The following is a 24545-nucleotide window of genomic DNA, read 5'->3' as shown; positions in this document are numbered from 1 at the left end:
AATGGGTGCAAATGAAAAAACTTTTCCAGCTGTCTTTGCTTCTGGAAAAGAGGTTATAAACGTTCTTAAAGGCTCTAAAATAAAGCACACAGCTCCTCCCTTCATTGTTTTTAAATTACAACAAGATTTTTAAGCCGAATTAATAACTTTTAAGATACAAATTTCTGTATAAATAGCTTCCCACACCACTCTTATATCCATTCATATTATTACAAACACACCTTTATATGATAACATTACTTGGTCTAACTTAAAAGCCATGCAACACAAACAGAAATTTTATTTGCACAATTGCAGAATTCCCTTCCTTTCCAAACAAAAGAATGTCTTGGTACACAGAGCAAGAAGTCCAAAGCTACACATGGCATGGACTGAAAAGCTGTTTAAACCACTCTAAAATGGTTTCAATTTTTCACCTGATTTAAGAGGAATCAATATATAGTCAAAACATAAAAGGGAAAGTTCACTGAAGGAGCAAATTCTTCCCCTTTTAAATGCATGTCTAAATTAAAATTCAAAGTGCCAATCCAACAAATTTGCAAACCCTGTTTTATAATTAGCAAGGGGAATAAATATAAGATGATGTGGCACACAAGTGGATAACTATACCATAATTAAGGCATGGACTCTTGTCCTATCAGCCCAACCCAGCCAAATGCATTTTTGGCACACTAAATACTACTAGAGGATGAATGCAACTTGAGTGCTGGTGAAAGAGCAGAAGGTAATTAGAAAAAGTGGTTAGATCATAAGCATATTTACTTTGAAATTAAAATAATACAAGTATTTTAGCTGGTGGGAGGAAGACATTTTCCTAGTCAAAGAAAAGGATGAAAAAGCAAAACCTTTCCTACAATTTCATTGCTACAAATTAAAATCAAAGCTTTCTAAATGAAAACTTTATTTTTTTTTCAAACAAGAATGACTGAAAACCTTGTCTCTTAATGGAAAGGGTCATAATTACATTTCTCCTTTCCCGAATTCAAAATTAGTCAGCTCTAAAACCTAACAGCAAATGACACATCAAAGCACACTTGCTAAGCCAAGAACAAGGAACTTTATTCCTCCAAACAAATGCAGCACTGCCCAAGAGGCAGTGAAATATTACAGGCGTTCTATCAAAACATGAAACAACAAAAAATTAGACGAAGTGGAGGTGTTTTACTAAATTTTAAATGCTGATTTGTTTTGGAAAAAAAAAAAGAGAGATGGTTCAGGTTAGTTAGGACTCTTAATTTAGAGTCATCTGATTAAACTAACCGGGAAGCAATTGTGGCAACACATCTTTCCCAAAGAAATGTTACAGACATTAGCTCAGGTGGTCAGAACATGGTACTACTAATAATGCCAGGGTTGCAGGTTTGATCCCTGTCTATCCAGGGCCATCCACTTAAGAGCTGGGCTTGAAGGTACTTGTGCACCCCTTCCAACACAGAATATTCTGTGATTCAAGATGTACCATTATGACAGCATCTTATTTGCCTGGCACAGAGACAGAAGCAGACAGAAAGCTCTATCTGACAACCCAATTTTTGCTCCCATTTTACCTTAAAAGTGTTTGGATGATCTAAAAAACAGTGTGACTCTGTAGTGCTTTTTATGTATAAAAAATATTTATACATGCATATACAGATAGATTAAAAAAAAATTAAGAAAAGGTAGGTACATCATGAACAATAAAATTGCATTTGCTTCAAGAGCAGGGAGCTAGCACCAGACTAAATCTTCTGTGCAATCTGTGTCTGTGATAGCATCTTTCCTCTTTCTCTGCCATGCAGCCACAAATCTAGAAAGTATTACATATCAATATAAAATTGTAAACCAAAACTACACTCTTTTACAAAAGCAAGGTCTGTATATTTAACCCTGAGCATTGAAGGGGAAAACCTTCAACTGCATAGAAGGGTAAGAGAGGGAAAACACAAATAAATTAGTATAATGAACAATTACATAAAAATAAATGCATTATATTAATTGCCAAAACAGGAAAAAACATTCTGGGCAAGTTCATCATACTCCGTCAAAGCAAACCATGCAACAGTACCAACACCAGCATTTGTCTAATTCTCAGCCATCTCAGCCACATTCTGACTCTCCAACTTCCCATCTCTCCTAACTGAAGACAGAAAACCTGTACTTTCCATGCACACCATGCATTCCTTCTTACTTCAGCTATGCAAGAAAGCCAGCATACTTTTACAGTTTTATAAAAGGTTTTCCATCCAGAGGATGGCTGGGCACTGGAACAGGCTCCCCAGGGAAGTGGTCACAGCACCAGCCTAAAGAGTTTAGGAGGTGTCTGGACAATGCTCTCAGGCACACAGTGTGATTCTTGGGGTGAACTGTGCAGGGCCAGGAGCTGCACTCAATGATCCCTTCCAAATCAGGATGTTCCATGATTCTATGATTCTATTAATGTGTAGCCCCCTTAGTCCTCAAGTACTTCAGGAAGGGTGGAATTACATAAAAATTGTATAATTATTTCCAGTTAAATTTATTTGTAAGTATTATGTCTGAAGGGAACTCCTGCAGAACTGACTATCTTTTGACCCACAGTATTCTCCCAAAGCCTAAGTATAATTGAAGCTCCATATAAACCAGCAGCAGTCAGTTCTTAAACCTGTCAAAAATTCTCTCCAAAAGCCTTCAAAGTGCTCCCAGGAGCAGTGATGATCTCTGGAAGTGCAGTGATTCAAGTGTTTTTCTGGGGCTTGAGAAGGCTACAACCAGGCACTGCAAAGCAGTAGTACTCAGGAGGATCCTTCAAATACAGCTTTTCCTGCATGGCAAGAACTTTAGTCCTAAAGATGAAGTCCTTGCAATGTCTATTTATTTCTTCTCAACTATATAAAGAGAACTAATTGCAAAAGTGCTACATTTATTACATTCTGAACCACTAAACCCTAACAGTGATATTTAACATCCCTCCTGCTATTGCAAAACCAAAACATTTCATGAATGATTGCCCTATTTTTACTGAAGCATGTGGAACCTTTGAGATGCGTGTTCCCACTCTCCACACTAAAGGGTGAGGAAAACAGATAAAAATATGTAAATGAAAGCTTGACATAAGGTATGCCAGCAACTAACTCTAGAGTCTTGCATTAACCCCCACAGCCCCTGTAAGTTGCACTGTAGACACTTTTTTCCAACTGTAAACTCAGAAATATATTCATAATAGTTACTTCATCTCCATGAGTACCTTCCCACAAGTAGGCAGCTGTGGGATCTTATAAACATAGCTCTGGAACACAGGCTAATTTTCTGCTCAAAGCTTGAATGAGTGTGAATTCACCATTCAACTGGATTCTCTTATGCAAAATTTCATCAGTAAGTTTCTGCTCCATGTACTGGCACAGACAATTCTCCATGCCATTGAGACCTCCCTGTACAGAAGCCTGTTCATTCCTCTCCTTACCAGCAGTCGTCTTTACAAGTTACACTGGTGCTTCAAAATCCTGAGAGCTCTCAGCTAGGGGTAAATTGCTACTCTTCACTGCTGCAATGAAATATAGCAATTCAGCATGCCGTAGATAGTGTTTTGGTATCTTAAGTCACTGGCTAAGGGCAGCAATTTGGCTTCTTTTCTACTGCACCAAGGAAAAACCCATTCACATTTAAGATCGTTAGAATGAGTCCTCCTAAAAATTCCTACACTAGTTCCCAATTTTTCCATAATGGTCCAAATGGAATGTGAACAACTGAACAGAAATAAATTAATTTAACAAAATTAATTAAAACATACTGTCTCCAAAATTATTATGAGGGATAACAAAGCAGGATCCAGAGGCATAATTTATGGCCACAACAGCTACTTTCCACAGCTCTCAGTCCCAATTCTGTTGTTGATACTCAAAAGAGTAAATCAAAAGCAGCTTTTCTGAACTTAGAAGTCCAAACTGGTGGGAGAACACAAAAAAACCCAAGTAATGTTTCAGGCTAAGAAGGGCCAACAATGACCCAAAAAAAATTCAGGACAAAAAAATGCTGTATGCCAAAGCAGGAAGGTCACTCCCTTTCTTTCCCTCCCCTGTTGCTTATCTTATATGACCTCTGTCACTGATGAGTTTGACACCACTTACAACTACAAGAATATTGGGAGTCTTTAATAGCCAGTTTTGTTGCCAGCATGTAGATAAACTTTTCCAGGATCAAGACTCTAATAAATGTGCTTACTCTCCAGAAAGGATAACCACTGTTTTATAGCCATTGCAATAAATGGCCAGAGATGGCAGTGATGATGAGCGTGTGTGGGTGCACTACCCCAGCTACCAAAGAACTCAGCAGCTCCAGCCACCTGATCACCGAGATCCAAAGGCTGCAGGCTAACAGGAATCATGGATACGATGGCATGGCAGAGCCAAAGTAATCTATGCTCTCTTGTGAAATTAAAGATAAGAATTGCTGTGAGTTTCAGTCCTGGACGCTGACTTTGCCCCAAGTGAAAACATGTCAGGAAGCTCTCACTAGAAGCAGCACACCTGAGGAAGGTCTTTCTTACCCCATCTATGAGGCCAGCTAGTCCCAGGGCAGCCAGACTGCTGAAACCATCCACAGGGCCACTCTCCAACAGCAACATACCTGGTCCTCCAGAATATCTGCCTTTGCCCACACCATTAGAGAAAGCATATGGCATTATTTCTGTGCCTGAATTCTTCCAAGCTAAAGAAAAGACACAGGAATTTAGTTCAAAAAACTAAGCTACAAGACTGAAAAAAATCATCTGAGCACGTATCTGGGATCCACTTTAAGGACATCAGAGCTCAAGTGTCAGGGACTCATAATTGCACCTGAACCAATCACCCATGTTTCTCTGCTGCTCATCAATGAAGCACCGCCAGACAATCAATTCTGCCAATTCCTCTCTTCCCCAGCCCACCCAAAATAATTTCTCATCTCTGGAGCTAAGAGGGTACCCTGCTTTAAGCCAGCTCTGAGATACTGGAACAGGTGAGGAATGGTTGGAGAAGAAACTTTAAGGAGTTAGATTGAATGACACATGCTAGAAAGCTAAATAGCTTTTTCCTTGAGACCAAAATTTAACTACTGAATCATAACAAGCCAGTTGTTGCTACTAAAGAAATCAAAATCTTATTGTTTTTAAACTACTTAAATACTGACAAACTAAAAGTATCACAAAACCAGCAAGATTCTTACAAACCTCTACATATCAAAAGACAAAAGCAAATTACTTAAGTGATAAAAAGCTTTATTAGCTTAAAAATACATATAAGCATATGGGCCACGTCTTTCCCTAGATGCTTGCTAAGCAAAACTTAACCAGAGGCAGCCACATGGGGCTTTTCCTTAAACAAATCTGTGTTCACAAGAGTAACTGAATAGAATCATAAAAGCGTTAGGTTTGGAAGAGACATACAGATCATCTAGTTCCAACTCAGCCAGCATATGCAGCGATGCCATCCACCAGACCCAAGGGTGCTTCAAGCCACATCCAGCCTGGCCTTGAGCGCTTTCAGGGATGTGGTACCCACACCTTCTCTGGGCAACCTGTGCCTGTGCCTCACCATCTTCACAGTAAAGAATTTCTTCCAAACATCTCATCTAAATCTCTTCTCTTCATTTAAAACTGTTCCCCCTTGTCCTGTCACTCCCTGCATGTATAAAAAGTGCCTCTCCCACTTTTTTTAAGTCCCCTTAAGTAATGGAAGACTGCAATGAGATCTTCCTGTAGCCTTCTCCTCTCCAGGCTGAACAAGCCCAGTTCTCTCAGCCTGTCTTCATGAGACATGCTTCTGCCCTCTGATCATCTTTGTCCCTCCTCAACAGGTCCACATCCTTACAATGTTGGGGACCCCAGAGCTGATGCAGCACTGCAGGTGGCCTAAAAAAGCAGAGCAGAGGGGCAGAATCCCCTCCCTTGCCCTGCTGCCCATGCTGCTTTGGATGCAGCCCAGCAGAGAACTGGCTTTCTGGCCTGCAAGAGCTCATTGCTGGTACATGTCCAGCTTTTCAGCCATGGAACCTCCAAGTCCTTCTCTGCAGGGCTGCTCTCAATGACCTCATCTCCAGTCTGTGCTCATAACTGGGATTGCCCCAACCCAGATGGAGCACCTAACACTTGGACTTTTTGAGCTTCACGACATACTGCTTTGTTACAGCTACATGAAGCGCTTGCACCATGACCTCATCTAGCAAGTCTGCCCAGTCTTGCAATGACAGAAGTCAACTAACTCTTGTATGCTAACCCACTACTGCTCAACATACAAATGACAACCAGCTAAATTAAAAAGTCACACAGTCCCTTCTTCATAAGGATTCTGGCTTATGTTATTCTATACCATTCATTTGTATTAATTAGATTTATGATGAAGACACAGCAATTAGCTGAAAATAACACGGAAGGAGCAGGTATAAACAACTTACAGACTGTTGCCCAGACCCCACTGGGCCAGTCATGTGAATGACTCTACCAGAAATATGGTCATGCTGCAGGACTGAATTAAGGTTCAGTGGGGACACAGTAACTGCCTGAATCCAGAGCAAAGAAAGGTAACTTCTCCAGCAACTCGAAGGCTGCTTCAGGCTGCTTGAAGTGTATCCTCAACTCCTCAATTATTTTCAACCGCTTCAACTGCTGATTTGAGAGACAAGACTTTCTCTCCAAGAGAAGACTTTCAAATGTTTTTTCTCAAGGTCTTCACCCAGGAAAAGCCCAGCCACACAGCACAATTTGCTGGGCACTTTCAGACAATGTAAAACACTTCCCTTTTAGAAAAGGAAAGGGGAAGTCTAAGGGACACATATTTAGTAATTAAAATGGATACTCTGATGTTTTGCTGAAGAACTGAAGTGTAAGACAGAAGTGCATACACTCAGCCACACACCAGCAAGCCCAGTTCATCTCCGATATTCAGCTACAGCTGGAGTTAGTACAGCCACCATCGTGGGCGTGCTGCTTGGGGGCATGCCTTGCCACATTCACTAATGGACATGTAAAAGTGTTCCTGTGTGCCCACATGCTTCAGCCCATCATCAGGTCTCCTCTGCTCAAACCAGAGTGAAGCTCCAAGATCTGTGATTCCTTTGCTGGCAGTGACAAGGGCACTTCATTATTTCTCTGACAATTGGAAAGAAACACAGGAGGTGATGAGGATGTAAATGACAGCAGCATGGGAAAAGCCTGACGATTGATTTTATAGACATCCTTTCCTCTTCCATAACAGCATTTCAGAAGATGCACAGCACAGGTCCACACAGAGCCACCTCTACTGCCAAAATGAAGAACCTTGAGCAACAGAAACAAATCTTGAAAAAACACGTATGTGCACACATCCTGGTGCAGTTTTTGTTCGACCATTTCACCCATGTCTTAGGGACCCAATCCAGTACCAAGCATGTATCTGACTGAACATACAAGCAGCCACAGTGGTTTAAGTGCAGCCTGTGCTCTCAAAGGTGAGAACATCCTTCACCTCTTCCCTTTGCCATCTTCTCCTGCTGTCACCAGGTCAGCTCTGAGCTGGCTGGAAGCCGCAGGCACAGCTTCATGCCAGATTAAACAGAGCTGAGCCTACAGCCTGTGCTGACACTGGTGTTCCTCTGACCACAGTAACCATGAACTAAACAGGGAGCTGAAAATTAATCCAGCTAAATTAGCCCAATGAAAAATAACCTAAACAAAAAATATACAAAGAGTTTTCAGCCTGCTCATTACACAGTGATACATGTGCCAAGTCTGAGCTGAAGAGGGGCTTGCAATACAGCCCCAGATCAATTTCATCTCCCAGAAAAGGGAACAGGCAGCCAGGTTCATGCATGAGAATGGCAGCCCAGACTCTGATCACTTCAAATCTGCTGTAAAACACCAAGAACAGTCACTAACACAGACCACTTGAACAGCAAACAGCACAGTCCTGCTCCTATAGGGAAACCAAAACAAACACCTCCAGCAGAAGTAAGTGTCCTATTGCATTTAAAATTCTGTTCGCATTTTATCTTTACCTTGGGGTAGGGACTACATCCATTACCCCACTAAGCATCATGCAGCTGCCAGCCCTTCTTCTGTAAGGAATGGCTCGTCTCAGCAATCTCAACTGGCAATGCCCAGCCTCCTCATCACCTCTATTCCCCTTGTCACATTTGAATAACTGTCATCTGGACTGCACTGTAACCTGAACTGAGGACTTGAGCTGAAAAACAACACAAGAATTAAAAGAAGAGTAGAAGATAAACCCAGCCATATCAGTTGTGTGTCACAGACACACAAAAGTTCATGTGCCAGGAAGGTGATGGAGTGCAAACACAGCTGGGAAATGGACTCACCAACCTCACCACAGCCCAAACCCAATGGGTAAAGAGCAGCTCACTCCTGATTTTCTACACTCTTTCAGTGCTGCTTAACACACTTTGCATCATCTTTGCTATGAATGAGGAGCACAGACACGGCCCTTTACTCCAGTTTATTTAACCTAAGTGGCCAATCTTCCCTGGTAGGTCAATGGCCTGTCACTGTGCAATCAACACCTCAGTTACAAAGCAGGGCACCTGCCTGCAGGCTATCTTAACTGAGAGCAAGATAACACAAATACCTTAGATATAAGGTTCAGAGGATTCCCTGGATATTGCCAGCTCTCCTGTCATTACTTGAAAAGAACTGCTTGTGCTTTGTACAGCTCTAAAATAGTTAATTTAGGCAGATTCCTGTACAAAGAGTTAGCTCTGATGTTAAGTCAAGCAGCTGGAAGCCACTGAAATGAAGAACGTTATTTCCATGCACAGCTTTAGGAAATCTATTATTTAAATATTCTGTATAATTCTTGAGTTTGCAATTCAAAAATAAAACCAAAGGGTTCAAGAAAAGTTCTCCATAAATTGTCTAATATCTTGCAACTTCTTTTACAGTATGGTTCTAGAGACTTTTATGATTTTTCTAGAAAGAAATGAACTTTGTTTCTCTACACACAAATTTGAGGAGAAAATTTCTGATATTAGAGAGCTTTTTTGTATGACAGACAAAAGTATAGAAAATGCATTTCAAGTTAAACTAGACAAATTCCAGTTAAATATCCTTTTAATAATTAACAGTTGCACCAGCTTATTTAGCAAATTAATTTTTTAATGGAGTCTACGTAACATGAAGCCTTTAACATGAATCTGAGGGGTTGTTTTGTTGGGTTTTATTTTTGGTATTTTTTCACTTCAGCTTCCAGATGTTATAAATGCAGTGAAAGTCTGACAACTGTGTCATTTGGATCAGTCTAGGTGATAACATTAAAAACAAAGATTATTTCCTGTCTCCAGTGTGGAACTGAACTTTCACAGGAAACCTCAGTGACATTAAAAAAGGGAGGACAGGGTCCTGTCTCCCTCACCTTTGTGCATATGCAGATTGGATCAGGAGATTCTAACAAAGAACAAGAAGGGTCCTTTTCCTCTCACTCCAGCTAGCACTGATCTTCCCACAGGATTTTAACTGTCAAAAGCCCAGATATTATCACATCAGAGGAAAGACATTTGCAGGAGGCACTCCTGAAGTCTCCAGTGCCCAAAGGGTTTCCTAGGGCTCCTGTCAAGATGCCTTGGCAGAGCACTTATGAGAGACAGCGCATTAGAGGAGGACAAGTTGGACATGGCTCTTGCAAAGCTCAAGGACCACTCAGGAGCCCTCAGATCTCAAAGTCTGCTCCAGACGGAGGAGGAGCCTGGCTGGATCTCCGTGACCCAATTATGGACCACATACTTCTAAGAATAACTTCCACATCAAGCAAGGAGAATTTTCTTCTCTCATCCCCATAACCATATCCTTTACCCTCATTACACTTTTATTAAGACATCCCTCAGCATAAGTGCCAAATAAACCTTTCAGATACTTGAATTTCTTCAGCATGCACACAACATGTGTGTGTTTCCCTATCTCAGACAATGCAGAGCAGACACAAAGAGGAGCCCTCTTGATAGGATGGATGCCCAAAGAAGCAGAGACCAGGGGAAAAACAGCAAAATAGAAGAGAGAAGCATGAGGACAAAAGCTCCAACCTTTATAACCGTGGGCTGTTCACTGAGACAAAAATACTGCAGCAAAACGAGCAAGGTCAAACATCATTTCCCCTCATCTGATAAAGATGACTGAGGAAGTTTGAATTCATAAAAGGCACAAGCACATCACACACCCTGGAAAGACAATCCTACCAGCCTTTGTTCAAAGCAGGAATCCCTACACAAATAAATCAGATTTTCAAGGGAGGCAGAAATAGGGCTTGTAACAAAATTTTTCAGCCGCCCCTTAGCTTGAGCAGCACTAGTGGGCATAGCTATAATCACAGCAAACCTACATAATGGGTCTGAACTAGCTTAGCCCTTTCCCTGCAAGCAGAGAAGCTGCCACATCAGTAACTCCGTTGCTAGGGCAACTGCTTACTTTCCATATCAACTGCAAACTCGTTGCTATGGAGACACATATACAAGAAAAATTCCTCTCTACAGCCAAGGACCAGATGGTAGGGAAGTCATGGACTAACGGGCTGTACTAAGTGGGACACAGACTACAGGACATTTAGATCTGTACGTCCACAATAGGATTAATCTGAACAAGTGAATTCACAGGTCTGGCAGTATAAACAAAGCCAGGGAACTCCACATCTACTCCCCATCATGTGATAACTTCATACTCTGGCCAACTATTATTAAACTGCTGAGCTCAATGCAAAGAGGTTTGTACAATCAAGGGCTCAGCATTTTCCCTTCTTCAGCCCAGTGCTCTGTCTCAATCCAGATCAGCCTCGTTGTCAGTTCCATGAACAGCCAGGCTCATGGTTTGCCAGGTAAGCCTGATGGCACTGCAGCTGATGTGGAAGAGCAGCAATGTAAAATCAAATCCTCTCTTCCACATTCCACACCAGACCTAAAAGCACCAGGATAGGGCAAGTACAAAAAAAAAGTGATGAATCCTGCCCTTTTTTTCCCCCTCTCCATTACAATGATCTCACATCAGGAAATTCAAGAATTCATATGCAGGCAGAAAAAGCTGCAGACTACTAGATTCATATTTTGCCCCATGAATATAAACTAGTGGAACTCAAGACTGAGAAAACTACTATGCAGAGGGAGTTCAAAAAAGAATTAAGTGTTCAGCAGAACTTTTTTTAGAAAAATGATTACTGAAAGGCTACATAAACAAACACTGGAAAGCACAACTATGAGAGGAAAAGCTTCTAGCTTTTCACAATGTGTCAATGCACATCAACCGGCAAATGCCTGCAATTCCCAGCACTAACTCCTTCCCCCCATACTGTACATGTTTCAGAGCCCATCTTGTAAGCATTTCATAACATGCCATTTGCTAAATGCTGGTGGTTTTTTTTTTTTTTTCACGTAAAACCAGTAAAACAGGCAGACCCCAACGCTGCAATTTGCAAAAACTGTCTGCAAAGGATAAGTAGTATAAAATGATTCCTTACAGCTCTCCTTTCCCCTGCCCCAAGCCCCATACCAAAACCAGAGAACCCTTTAGATGGACACCCTCTGAACAGCAAAGATATTTGCTGCAAGGTACCAAATCAAGTCCAAGTGTGTGCGCACACACATGAAGGTATTTTCAAAGCCATCAGCTGACATTTACTGCTTTCCAAGTCCGAAATTAGCTGTCAAGCACCTGATTCAGCAACTCTGACCCAGGGCCAATTCTGCACTCAGAACTCTGTCTACCACATCCCTTGGCCAGGACACGAAGAAAAACCCAGCAGGGGACTTGAACGACCTGCTGTGGTGCATTTTACATTTGAGATTCCCTTTTCATTCACCTTAAAGCTAGCTACCTGCAGTTATTAGCATCTTCAGGAAGCAGAAGAAATTCTTTCTAAAAATCTATGATTTTCCTGGAATTAATAAAACTCCACCTTGTGATTCATTCAGGCAAGGCCTCCCACCACACCTTGTTGTCTAGCTATGTAACCATGGCCGTAATCACGAATTTGAGACGTGGGTGACCAGTCATGCATTGTGCTGCGCCACGTCCCCACGGAGCAGCAGTGCAGCGTGGTATTGTTCAGATGAGCCCAGTGGATGGCCAGATATTTGACAGATAGACATGAAAACAAGTTCCTCATAGCAGGAAGCTGAAATCCAAATAGTCAACTTGTAAACAGAGGAAGAGGGTCAGAACAAAACACAAATGGCTGAGTTAAACACACGCCTTGCCAATTACCATATTTTGGTGTTTTTTTAAATGCATTGTATGAAGATTTCTTAGAGTCTGGACAGAGTCATAAAAGTCTGTTGTAGCATTGTTATTACAGTCTCACTTCCAAACCAGAATTTAAAACTCTGGCTTACACAAAACAAGATCCAGTTTGGGAAAAGATTTTTTTTTCATCTCACACATGAGCTTTCACAGCAATTAATTGATAAAAATACAAATATACAGTGTGTGATCAGCAATATGGGGACAGTGGATTCTAAGTAATAATACTTTTTAAAAAGAAAGAAGAGAAAGATAGACATGTCAATCCTTTAAAAATGAAAGCTCTGTAGTAAAGAAAGTTAACTCATCAAAAATGAAAAGTTGCTAGTTTACAATAGTGTATGACTCTTCCTCTAGAGTTACTTGAGCTTCTATTCCAGAACTTTTGAAGTTAAATTGCACACAAAATAGGGAGAACAGCACCACCAAGAGAAGTCTAGTTTCAGGGTAACAAGTTACAAGACAATCAAAGCATTTAATTCACTGAAATACAAAAGCTGAGTTCTGCCAGGGGAAAGTGTTCACTTTCTGATCTTCAGCCAATTTTAGAGACAGATCATGAGTGATGTGATTTTACCTGCTATTTATTTCCCTAAGCCGTGAGAAGGCCTCTGAAATTAATCTGCAAGCTGGTATTTTTATCAGTATACTCGTACTTTGCCAAAGATTCATCCAGTCCACTGCTTCTTCAGAAGGTCCCCTTTGGAAATTGATTCCTGCTCCCAGGCAGACTGACAGAGTAAAAGGCTATGCAAGGGACTGCCTCCACCACTCCACTCACTTTCCCATTCCCTTGCCTCTTCCTACAGATGCTGCTGGAGAATCAGCAGTGAAGTATGGGGACAACAACCAAGACCAGAAAGCAAAGATGTGCTCCCAGGGCTTCTGCTCTACACCAGTTGCAGAAGTTATTTGAGCTCAAAGAATGTCAGAAATTTTGGTGACTGGTAACCTTCACCTTTGATCCCAGACCTGCCTCCACTCTTTGAAGAGTTTCTCTAAAACTCGACTGAAAAGGAACAAAGTTTCATCACCATTACCCTCCTTGTATAAAAGAAAGGTTTTTTTTTAATTACAACACAGACCAGGGCAATAACGATGGACTCTTACATAAGGCATACCCTTTCACTATACATTTGTATAAGCCAAGAACAGCAAGCAGCCTATTTATAACATGATTACATTCATCTAGTATAGCTGGAAACCATTACCACAGCATGATAACTAAAAACAATATTTAACCACTATGCATGAAGACACCAGCTGGAGGGAAAAAACACACACACACACACACCCAACACTTTCTTACAGATGTCTAGACAATTAATTGAATAAAATCAGAATGAGCAATGCTAAAGAAATGTTGGCTCTCTGAACTTAATCAACTACATTACCAGGCGCAGGGTTACACATTCTATACTTCACTGTTAAGGACATATTCTGGGATTAGCAGGTGAATATTTTCGGAGCCAGAGAGGTTCCCATAGTTCCAAACTCACCTGACTTCGGTCTTTGTCCACTTTCTTAAAACACTTATTCAAGGACAGATTATGTCTCACAGAATTTTTCCATCCAGTGGGTGCATTTGCAAAATATGGAAAGTGTTCCAAGATCCAGTTGTATATATCCTTTACAGGCAGTCTTTTGGTTGGCGAATCCTCAATGGCCATAAATATGAGGCAGCTAAAGGAATAAGGAGGTTTGCAGTTGGGGTTCTGCTTGGCATCGTAGGGCATGTCGGAGTGGGCAGGAGACGGCGGCGTGTCATCACCGATGTCCTGAACAGGGCTAACGCTCCTTAACACTGAGTCCCCAAAGCTTTTCAGCAAGTTCTTGCTCTCATGTAACCAGTTCAAATTAGTTAGTTCTTCATCTTCCATGGCCCCTTTATCTAATCTGATGGCAGGCAAAGAAAAATCTAGGTCCTCGTCATCATGAAGTGCCTTTGATAAATCGCTATCTTGATAACGCTGGCTCAATCCACTGGGAACACTAATTCCTGAGCCCTCTGGCTTCTTACTGGGAGGCATGACTGGACCCATTTAGACAGCAGTTCCTGGCAGAGTGAATCCAAAGAAAAGAGAGAAAGAGAGAAAAGTTAGCTCATAAAAAGTGCCTGTGTAACAATTTGACAGCTTTTCCCTAACTGGTCACTTGGCTTTTGCCATCTGCAGCTTCACATAACACACATCCACAACTGTTGAATAAAATTATTTAAAGTCAGTACAAGGGAAGAAATTTCAGTAGATTGAATAAGATCTAGATACACCTCAGTTCTGCATGCACATGAAGCCCCACACAGGAAATTCCAAACCATGTCTCTTTAAAGAGGAAGAGGTGTTTTCAAACCATTGAATACCACAATTGTATCACTTTAATAAGGATATGAATTTAAAAAATAGTAAGAGTGACATATGGCCAGTTGCTTCAGATTTTCAATATCAGCTGTTTCACATTTGAGGACAATACAACAGCACCACACTGGAAAAAGGCATAGGCAGAAAAATATCCATACTGACTTGGCTGCACCAAAACACAGAAATAAGAGCAGAACTTCAAAACCAGCAAAGTCAGGAGAAAGGAGGAGGGAAAGCAACACCTGGTTGTTTTGGGGCCAGGGCCAAAAAATGGGGAGGCAAATGCCAGAGCACAAGAGCACTTTAAAAATGTATGTAAACAGAGAAGATTTTAGCATAAACTGAACTTATTTCAAACACAGTAGAAAAAAAGAGTCAGAAAGACCACTGTGATGCTCAACAATGGCTTGTGAGAGGTGGGGTGAGCTGCGGAGGGTACTGCACCAGCAGGCCCTGGGGGGACACCTGTGAGCACTAATGCTTGGCATGACCTGAGCACTTCCGAAGCAAAGTGAAGCTGGGACCCTGCCCAATTCGAGAGAAGCAGATGAGCCCAACAATTCTACTTCAGAAGCAGGAGACAGGCTCCCTTAGCTCCTACAAACAGTCAAACTGCCAGGAATTAGCTCTGGAGATGTGAACAGAAGTGGAACAAAAATTGGACTGAGTTAATAACAGAATTTAAATGGACGAAATGTTCTGCACAAAGACTGAACAAGAACGAAATTATTCCCTGTACCTAAAACATAACCCCAGCAGTTACCTGAACTCATGCAGTCACAGAGTCGATACCATAAATTAAAGGCAAAAAAAGCTACAGGTAACAACAGAATGAACTATCTGTCTGCAGGGACAAATAGAGCAACACACCCATTATGGGAAAAAGAAATAATGGACTTTAATTTAGCTGTCCTAAGTGGCCAAAACCGAAAACTTTTAAGTTCTTTGGGTCTTTCTATAATGAAGTTACACCAAAGGAGATATTTACTTAAACTGAAACACAGAGAACTTTTCTGCACGGAAGCACATCAATACACTCAACATCTTCAGTGAAAATGTGCAGTTTTACATGAGTAAGTATCTGGAAAAGGAAAAAATACCGAGGCAGATGTAAACACCAGGAGGCCAAACTTGCGTCGGCCCCACTTCCTAGTTTTCAAAACTGCATCCAGCCCAAGCAGAAGGTAAACAAGGGGATCGTCAGCGTCCAGGGGCACTGGCATTGCATACCTAAGCCTCACACTTAACTTGGACTCCAAATGGAAGTTCCGTCCCATGAGCTTCTAAACAGGAAAATTATATGATGGCTGACAGTAAAGTAATTTAATTGCACTGTTGCTATGACAACACGCTGCTCTCTTTCTGTTTAATTTCCTTATTTGCCAGTATCCTCCCAAAGGGCCGTATCACTTCATGATTTTTTTCCCGTCTCTCTCTCTCCCCCCGCTCCAGGCAGCGGGGGTGACCGGGCGGCCGCGGCCCCGCGGAGCCCCCTCGGGCGGGCGCGGAAGTCCGGCGGCGCCCGCACGAAGAGCGGCTCCCAGCGGGGCCGAGCGGGCGGGCGCGGTGCCCGGGGCAGTCCCCGCGGCGGCGGGGCCCGAGTGGGGCCACAACGGGGGGGCACGGGGGGGCTGCCAGCGAGGCCCGCGGCAGCTGCAGCGGCGCGCCGCCGGCAGACAAAAGCGCGCCGGTGCCGCCGAGCGCCGTTTGACCCGCACGGACGCGTCCGGCGCGCGGCGGCTCCGGCGGCGCGCCCCGCACACGCGCCCGCCGCGGCCGGAGGGGGGCGCGCCGGGGCGGGCCCCCCGCCCGCGCTCCCACCGCACCCCCCGCGAGAGGGGGCGGGCGCCCATTGGCCGCGGCCGCAGCCAATCAATGGCGTTGCCAGGCGACCGGGGCTGCTCGGGCCGGGCGGCGCGCGCCGCGCGCCCCGCCAATGCCGGCCAGGTGTCACCGGCCCGCGCGGCCCCGCGCGCCCCGCCGCACGTGCGCGTGCGTGCCCCGGGGCCCTCGCCCGGGCGCTGCCGGGACCCCCGGCGGGACGAGCTCGCGCCGGGCGCGGCCCCGCGGCGCGGGCACGGCCGGGGCTCGGCGGGGTCACGGCGGCGCGCACGCCGGGCCGCGCACCAACTCCCGACCAAGTTGTGGCGCGGGGCCGGGCCGAGCCGGGCGGGACCGCACCGCGCCGCTGCCCGCGGCCGGCCCGCACCGCCCCGCGCAACCCCCGCCAACAACAACGGCAACAACGGCAGCAACTTACCTGGCGGGGGGCGGCGGTTTCACCGCGGTCCCTTCATGGCAGTGGCACAAAGTTTCATCTGACGGAGCCAGGCATGGCGCGCCCCCGCCTCAGCCCGAGCCCCGGGGGTGCCGCGGGGGTCCCGGCGCACGGGGCTCCGCCGCCTGCATGGGGCCCGGCTGCCCCGCGCCCGCCCCGCGCTCCCGACGGGCAGCGGTCCGCCTCGGTGCGAGCCCGAGAGCGAGAAATTGTTTCCACTGCAAACAAAAAAGGCGACACATGACCACGGAGGGAGGGGAGAGAGGGAAAACGTGGGCTGGGCCAGCCGCGCCGGGAGAAGCCGCGGAAGGGAGGGCCGCCGGCGCTGGGGGAGGGCGGTGGTTCCCGCCGGCCGGCGGCGGGGACCCGGCCGTGCCCCCCGCACGGCGCTCGCCCGCCCGCGCCCCGCCCGGCGCCCGGGCCGTGCCGGGCCGGCGGCGCCGGCCGGGGCCGGGCGGCTGTCCGAGGTCGGCGGGAGGAGCTGGGGAAGTCCCGATACGCAGAGAACCGGCAGCCGCGGCGCTCCCACTTGTGCGAGTCTCCTTTCCCCCCGCCCGGCCCGGCCGACCCCGGCTGAACCGCGAAGGCACTGACGAGCCCCGGGAGCCCACGGCTTAGCATAGCGGAACCCTGCTTCTACCTCTCCCGCAAGAGGAGCGGGGAGGCATCTCTCAACACCTCCCAGTGGGCAGGTAATTCCTGCCGAAAACGGGCGAGCCCGCCGGCCGGAGCCAGGCACCTGCCCCGCTGTGTGAGCGGGAGCCGGGCCCTGCGGGCAGCGGCAGGCGCGGGATCCCGCCCGGCGGCTCCGCCGCTGGCTCCGGGCATCGGGAACCTACGGCCACTGCTGTGTGTGCGGGGCGCAGTAAAGAACCGTGTTGCAGAATCTGCAGTAACTGCCGATGGGGGGGATATTTCCTGAAGGAAATCTGCTTTAAAAAAAGGCTTGACTCAGTTAGGAAATATGGTGCATTTTCTCCTCTGCTATCATACGCTGACATGACTAGTATTAACTTGAGTAAAAAATCCTTGCCATGAGTTGAATTAATTGAAGGGAACTAACTTGATTTAAAAATACAGAAGTTGTCCAATCTAGACAGCACTAGCTGAACGTACAGTCTCCTATATGTTACATGCCAGATCACAAGTAGCTTCAGTGATTTGCAGCACAAAATTAAAGTATGGCTGTCTACCCGCAAAACAAGTACATGGAACTGTTTTGTAGCTGGTCCACAAAAATCAAACATTTTCTGCTCTGGGTAAACAATTCTTGCAGATTTGGCATACTATAAAATATAGTCTCCTTCCACTAGCAAATGCCTGCTGCAAAAATGTATAATATCACTTAAGTCAGAAATACAGGTATCCCTCCCAGTGCAGTCCTCCCTGGACACATAAATTGTCACTAAGCTAGGAAGGAAAACGTTTTAGTTGTTTTATTTAGAAATGTTAGAACAGCTGCCTCAAGACCTTTAGGGAATTTTGCATTATTTCCCAATGGATGGGTTACCTCCTTTAATCTGTTTAACACTCACAAAATTCCCAGTTTTAGGTAAGAGTGGCAAGCACCTCATTCTCAAAGTGCAGGGGTAAGAACCATTTCATTGATTCGCTGGAACTAGAAATTCCTGTCATAACTGGCTAAGACTTCTTTTGCCGATAGCTTTCCCTCCCCTACCCAGTGAACTGCTATTTCACATTCTTGCATATTTGCAAGAAGACACACCAGCAGCTGAATTGCAGAATGGGAAGAATACCTATCAGGCAGCAGAGTATCATCGTTACCCACTGGCAATCCTGCCCTGTGACTCCACCAGCCCTAACACTCCAACAGTCAGCAGGACCATTAGTTTACAGTTCTTATCTCATGGCCGTTTGGTTTCAAACCCAAACTAAATTATCAAGTCATAACTCCGCCCACCTGAATTTACTCCAAATGCTTCAGACATTTTTCTGAGTGAATCAACATGCCTCTTTATTGGCAAGCAAGGAGATTTACTGCATTTATTATCACTTATAAAAGTCAAGTGTCTTGAAAGACTACCAAGAAGAATTCAGCTAATGAGAAGTATTTCTGAAGTGAGAAGGGGGAAGCCTCATGAGATGCAGGGTAGTATGCAAAGAAAATTAGACCCTGAATACATTATGTATGCATCCTATTCAGCTCAGTTCTGTTCAGAATTAGAGGCCAAATTCCCCATGAATATTGGTGGAATACGATCCGTTTCAGAGTTTTCTGGTTTTTCCATGGCAGGTAGGAATTTCCCCAGAGTGCACACTAGAGATTGCATTGAAGGGCCGCAGTGAGACGTTTGCTGTGTGGACAGAAAAGCCGTCGTGATCAAGCACAGGGGCCAGCAGCAGGTGGCGGAGGAGGTTAGAAGAGCAGGGGACAGACTGCCCGCTGGGTCAGAGGGCTGCCACACGCTCCCCGCTGAGGTGTCCCTTGAGAGGCAGCAGCGCGGGGCAGCCTCTTGCTGGCTCCCACTTACCCCTGAGCTCAACAGCAACAGCTGGTGACCTGCAGAGCACTAAAATACCAGCAACAGTGTAAACACTACTAGCTTGCCTCTTGGGGAGACTGACGCTGACACTTTGCTGGAATACCTGATACAACTAATTTAAGAAAGGAGCACACAGTGTCATGCAGCTCCATTGAAACAGCATTAACTGCTGGCTTAGAGACTACAGCAGCAGCAGAACAACTAATGTATGGCCATCAAGTAACTCAATACTCATTGTAATCTCAGGCAAGCCCCCAAATTTATTAATGTGTTGATTTCCCCATTTCTGAGGCAGCAATAATACTAATTCATTTAGCATAAGATTTGCAACACTGATAGATGAAACTGTTTGTACATCAAGACCAAAGTACTTGCCGCACTGAAGGCTGATTAGAAGTTCCAACAGTGCAGAGCTGCACTTTAGCCTTGTGGGCTAATATACAACAGCCTAATCTTTCCACTCAGATTTCAGAATACCAACTGCAGATGTTGCAGTATCTTATTTAATGAGGATTTCCAGCCATCTCTCTATACTCCTTTATCTCTTATCCTCTTCTAGATTGGAATCCCTGAAAATTTCCCACAAGCCATCGAGCACACAAGCACAGCAAGGGTCATGGGCTCATCTTCTCCCCTCAATCTCCGTCTCTGCTGGGAACATCTTTCTTTGCTAGTATTATGACCATGTGTCGTGGTTTAACCCCAGATAGCAACTAAATACCACACAGTCATTTGCTCCCCTGCCACACACACAGAGTGAGGAGAGGAATCAGAATAAAGAAAAACAAACAAACAAACAAAACCCCCTTAACTCTTGGGTAGAGATAGGAATAGTTTCATAATTAAAAAAAAAAAAAAAAAAAAAAAAAAAAAAAAAAAAAAGAAAATATGATGATGATAGTAATAGTAAGAGACAGAAAGAGGAATAACACCCAAGAGGAACAAATAATGCATAATACATTTGCTCACCACCTGCTGACAGATGCCCTGTTCATCCCTAAGAAATAATTGGCCCCTCCTAGTCAATTCCCCCACAGTTTATGTACTGGGCATGATGCTCTATGGTATGGAAAATTCCTTTGACTAGTTCAGGCCCCCTGTCCTGGCCATGCTCCCTCCCGGCTTCTTGTGCACGACTCACTGTCAGAGCACAGGAAACTGAAAAGTCCTTAACTTAGGGCAAGCACTACACAGCAATGACTAAAACATCACTGTGGTATCAACTTAATTCTCATACTGAATCCAAAAATACAGCACCACTGTCTCAGCTAAAAGCAGGACACCATGTCACATAACCTTGTTAAATATTTCTACTTTCTGCCTTCTGGCCTCACCTGCCACACTTCAAGAGTCCTGCACTATTTATCCTCACCTTTAAGCTCCTCTTCCTAACTTGGTCTCTAATTACCATATCTTTATTGACTGGTGTCCTTGTCAATGTTTCTCTCTACATCAGAGTCAGATTTCTTCCCCGAAGTCTGCTGCAAGTTTGCCATCAAAGCTTGCTCATTAGAATTTAGAATTACACAGCTGTTCCAAAAACCCCTCCTAATTCTTAAGGGTCCTGATGTACTTTCCAAAGAGTGATGTGGACAGGGCTGCTGAGTCTTGCAATCAGACCCCCAGTGTGGGACACAACTCAGGCCCTGACACCTGTACACTGATCATTTTGTTATGTGTCAGTTCTTCCCCCATGCAGAATGGCTGGTGTGTCCTCATCAGTCTTGATAATTCTAATCTTCTGTTTTCTCTGAGGCATGGATTTAATCTTTTACAGAGCACAAGCACATTGGACACCTTCAGGAACTTATAAAAACTAAATCATGAATACAGTGTTTATTCATTTCCGTTTTCACAACTCCTGTTCTCAGCAGTCTTCTCCTGCAGTATCAACACTTCTTTATTTTTAACCACAGCAGACCAGCCTGGTTTTGTTTTTTGCACTATGCCTGCTTTTGGGGCAGACAAACAGCCGTGTCTGAATTCCTGGAACAGTACCAGAACAGTCAGAGTCTCTGCCCTGTACAGAGGTAACACACCTAATGGGCTGACAAATAGTGCCCTGCTGCCCTGAAAGAGAGTACCTCTGGCTTTGCAGCTGCTCTGAGCACAGTCGTACCCTACCTGCCTGTCCCATGGCTTTTGCAAGCATGCCTTCCCATTTCTTCACCCACAGCAAGCACTGAGCTATAAGCTGCATATGCAGGGAAGGCCCAGCGTACTCCAGCTTACCAACAGATCTATCTTTTGCTCATTCACTCAAGAACATGGAATCAGATTTACAAAGCATTTTCCCAACCCTGCATTTAATTAGTCTTCAAGTTCTCATTTTCCCCAGCAGGCAAAACCCAACAGAAACAGAACTGAATCTGTAAGAAAAGGAACACCAATACAAAGCTTTGTCAGAAGTCTAAGGAAACAAAACTATCTATGGTATTTCTGTTTCACAGGCTAAAATAAAATTAATTTCTTCCAATAACATCCACAGTTTTTATTAAATAGCTCCTTTATAAATTAATGTATGCACATTTACGATGTTATCGTAGTAACGCTTGCAGTTTCTAGGAAAATGAGTATACTTAGTGCAAAAATTACATACAACTGAGAAGCTACCAGCAATTGTGTTCCTGTGCATGAGTGTGGTGGGAGGACAGCATCATGCATGCTCATTTGCCCTACATATATTTGTTAAATTGAGTCCATATGAGAGACACTTTCACAGTGTAATTACCCAACATACAAGGACCCAAAGCACAAACCTAGCTTATACTGGGAAAGGGAAGCTTTTGCAAGTGCAGCTTATTTAGTAGCCTAGTCAGGGGAAAGCAAAATGTTGCTGGGATAAACATATCTTTACTGGAGTCTTCTGCTATAAAGGTCTGAACTCACCTAACTAACTCAGTTGGTACATTAACTGTAATACAAGTCAGTATTTCTAGTACAGATGCAGTGTTTAAAGAGGCTGAAAAATGAAGGAACTATGTTCTGGAGTTTGGTGCTCAAACTCTGCTATCTGTTGTAAAGGTGTAATACCACAAGATGTGGCCTAGCATTACCTCAACGTCAGTATTCACTACTTGGCAGCTGAAGTCAAACTTACAAGTAATCAGCAGAACCAGAGATCAACTGTATTTTGTTCTCAAAACCAATGTGCAGGAAAAGCAGCAGCAAACACTGTAGAAAGCAAAGATCAGAAGTTTTGGGGAAAACTACAATGGAAAACCATGTTCTTTTTATAAAACTCCCAAACTGCATTGCCAAGTGGAATTTCTAAAACTAAGACAAAATTATTTAAAGTCATCTTCTCAAAATTTGCCTTAGCTTTCCTGAATACGAACTGTTCACTTCATCAGTTGTTTTATGAATTTGTCCTTTATTTGTATATATATGCATGCAAAATTAAAATTTGCAAAAAGACCTCTCAGGTAGTGAAATTTGTGTTCACATCTCATCAACTGAAGTTCTCTGCAACTGACACTAAACACAGTTTACATCACCACTGCTGTGAGCCAGAAGGCAGTTATTCTCTCCTCTGACCATCTACTTGTGCCAGGTGCATTTCCTAGCCACAACTATACTTGTGTGAGTCCCAGCTTGATTTCCAGCTTTTTGTAGCACGGGATATTTCAGGGTCCTTTCCTCTACTCATTACTTGGCTCTACTCTTCCTGTACAATTCTTGAACACTGCTCCCAGAGGAAATCCTGTGAAACAGATTCCCATATTGCAACACAGAGACAGCTATGAGAGCCTGTATGAGGTAGTGCAGGGATGAAGCACAAGCATGGCTGTGCTGACCCACAGTTGTGTCTGCAAAGAGATGCTGAGAGGGTGCAGGTTGTGGGAAACACACAAAGTACCATAAGATGGACAAGCAGACTTCTATCCTTAGTGTGTTTTTACTGCTACAGACCAGCTCACCAAAAGTGCCAGGGAGCAAGGAATGGAAAGCAATGAAAAACTGGAAGGACTAAAAAGAGCCAGTACCATCTGCAGAAAGGTTCTGTCTTGTTCTGTGCTCCCCTCCACAGCCACAAGTAAGGTGGCCTCCAAGGCTGAACCAGAGAGCAGCCATCAGGCAGAGCAGGTAAGCAAGATTTTGGGAGAAAGGAGGAAACCTGGCATAGCAAAAAAGCACAGCTCAAGTACCCACACCCCAGCAACAATCCCTGTGGCCAGAGAACCACCCCCTGGCTGCTACATTCGTGTCCTGTGAGGTGGGTTTCCCTGCAAGCAGCTTTTGGCTTCTCTACGGTGACAAGAGTGCATTATTATAATGGACTGACTTATGCACTGGGACATTGATTCCTGCCAGGCCTTTTGGCACTGCCCCAGTCCTTCTGCAACAGGTAACTTCAGTGAGCAGCTTCACAGTGCATCTGGCACCTCACAGACTTTTTGCAGGCAAATTTCACATTCCACAGGTTTCTCACAGGGATGTCACAAGGATGGGCTGGGCCTCAGCTGCTGAAGCACTATGAAATAATCTTGGGAATGTTTTTCTCTTTAAATCTGCAGTCTTGTAAACATTGATAGTTAAGCGCTTTTGTTAGGTTCAGCTAGCTCCAGCACAGTTTAGCACTTCCATAAGCATTTCAAGGACGAAAAATGTTATGGCTATGTTGTGGTTTAATCTCAGCCAGCAACTAAGTATTATGCATGTGCTTACTCACTCCTCCCACCCCTGGTGGGATGGGAATGAGAATCACAAAAAGGTAAAACCTGTGAGTTAAGAGCAGCTTAATAAATAAAATAAAGTATAATATTACATTAATAGTAGTAGTGGAAAGGAAGATATGAGAGAGTGAGAGAGAGAAAAATAAATCCCAAGATGGACACAAAAATGATACACAGTACACCTGCTCAGCACCTGCTGAGCGATACCCAGTCCATACCCCTACAGTGATCAGCCCTTCCCAACCAACTGCCCCAGCTTATCTACTGGGCATGATGCTCTTTGATGTGGAATATCCCTTTGGCCAGTTGCAGTCAGCTCTCCTGGCTGTGCTCTCTCCCAGCTTCTTGTGCACCTGCTTGCTGGCAGAGCACAGAAACTGAAAAGTCCTTGACTTAGGCTGAGCACTGCACAGCAACAAGTAAAGCAGCAGCGTATTACCAAAGTCATTCTCACCACAGCATTGTATCAGCTACTAGGAAGAAAATTAACTCCATCACAGCCAAAATCAAGATACATGGTAACAAAATTTA

At 44.4% G+C, this 24545-nt stretch overlaps 1 protein-coding gene across 8 annotated transcripts in view; it reads right to left on the bottom strand.

Moving 5' to 3' along the window:
• Window positions 1-24545, bottom strand: part of FOXN3 (forkhead box N3) — a 207021-nt gene that overhangs the window by 119171 nt on the left and 63305 nt on the right. For 7 of the 8 annotated variants that reach the window (XM_021531918.2, XM_077783991.1, XM_077783990.1 and 4 more), the window contains one exon: window positions 13699-14255. In XM_021531918.2, coding sequence (XP_021387593.1) covers window positions 13699-14241 — 543 coding nt within the window. In that variant the 5' untranslated portion in view covers window positions 14242-14255. Of the gene's footprint in view, window positions 1-13698; window positions 14256-16816; window positions 17066-24545 lie in introns of those variants that run through there. The other variant, XM_021531917.3, reaches the window with a different exon arrangement.

This window comes from Lonchura striata, chromosome 6 (genome assembly GCF_046129695.1).
Source record: "Lonchura striata isolate bLonStr1 chromosome 6, bLonStr1.mat, whole genome shotgun sequence".
Taxonomy (NCBI): domain Eukaryota; kingdom Metazoa; phylum Chordata; class Aves; order Passeriformes; family Estrildidae; genus Lonchura; species Lonchura striata.
This window is presented reverse-complemented; position numbering and strand designations above follow the sequence as displayed.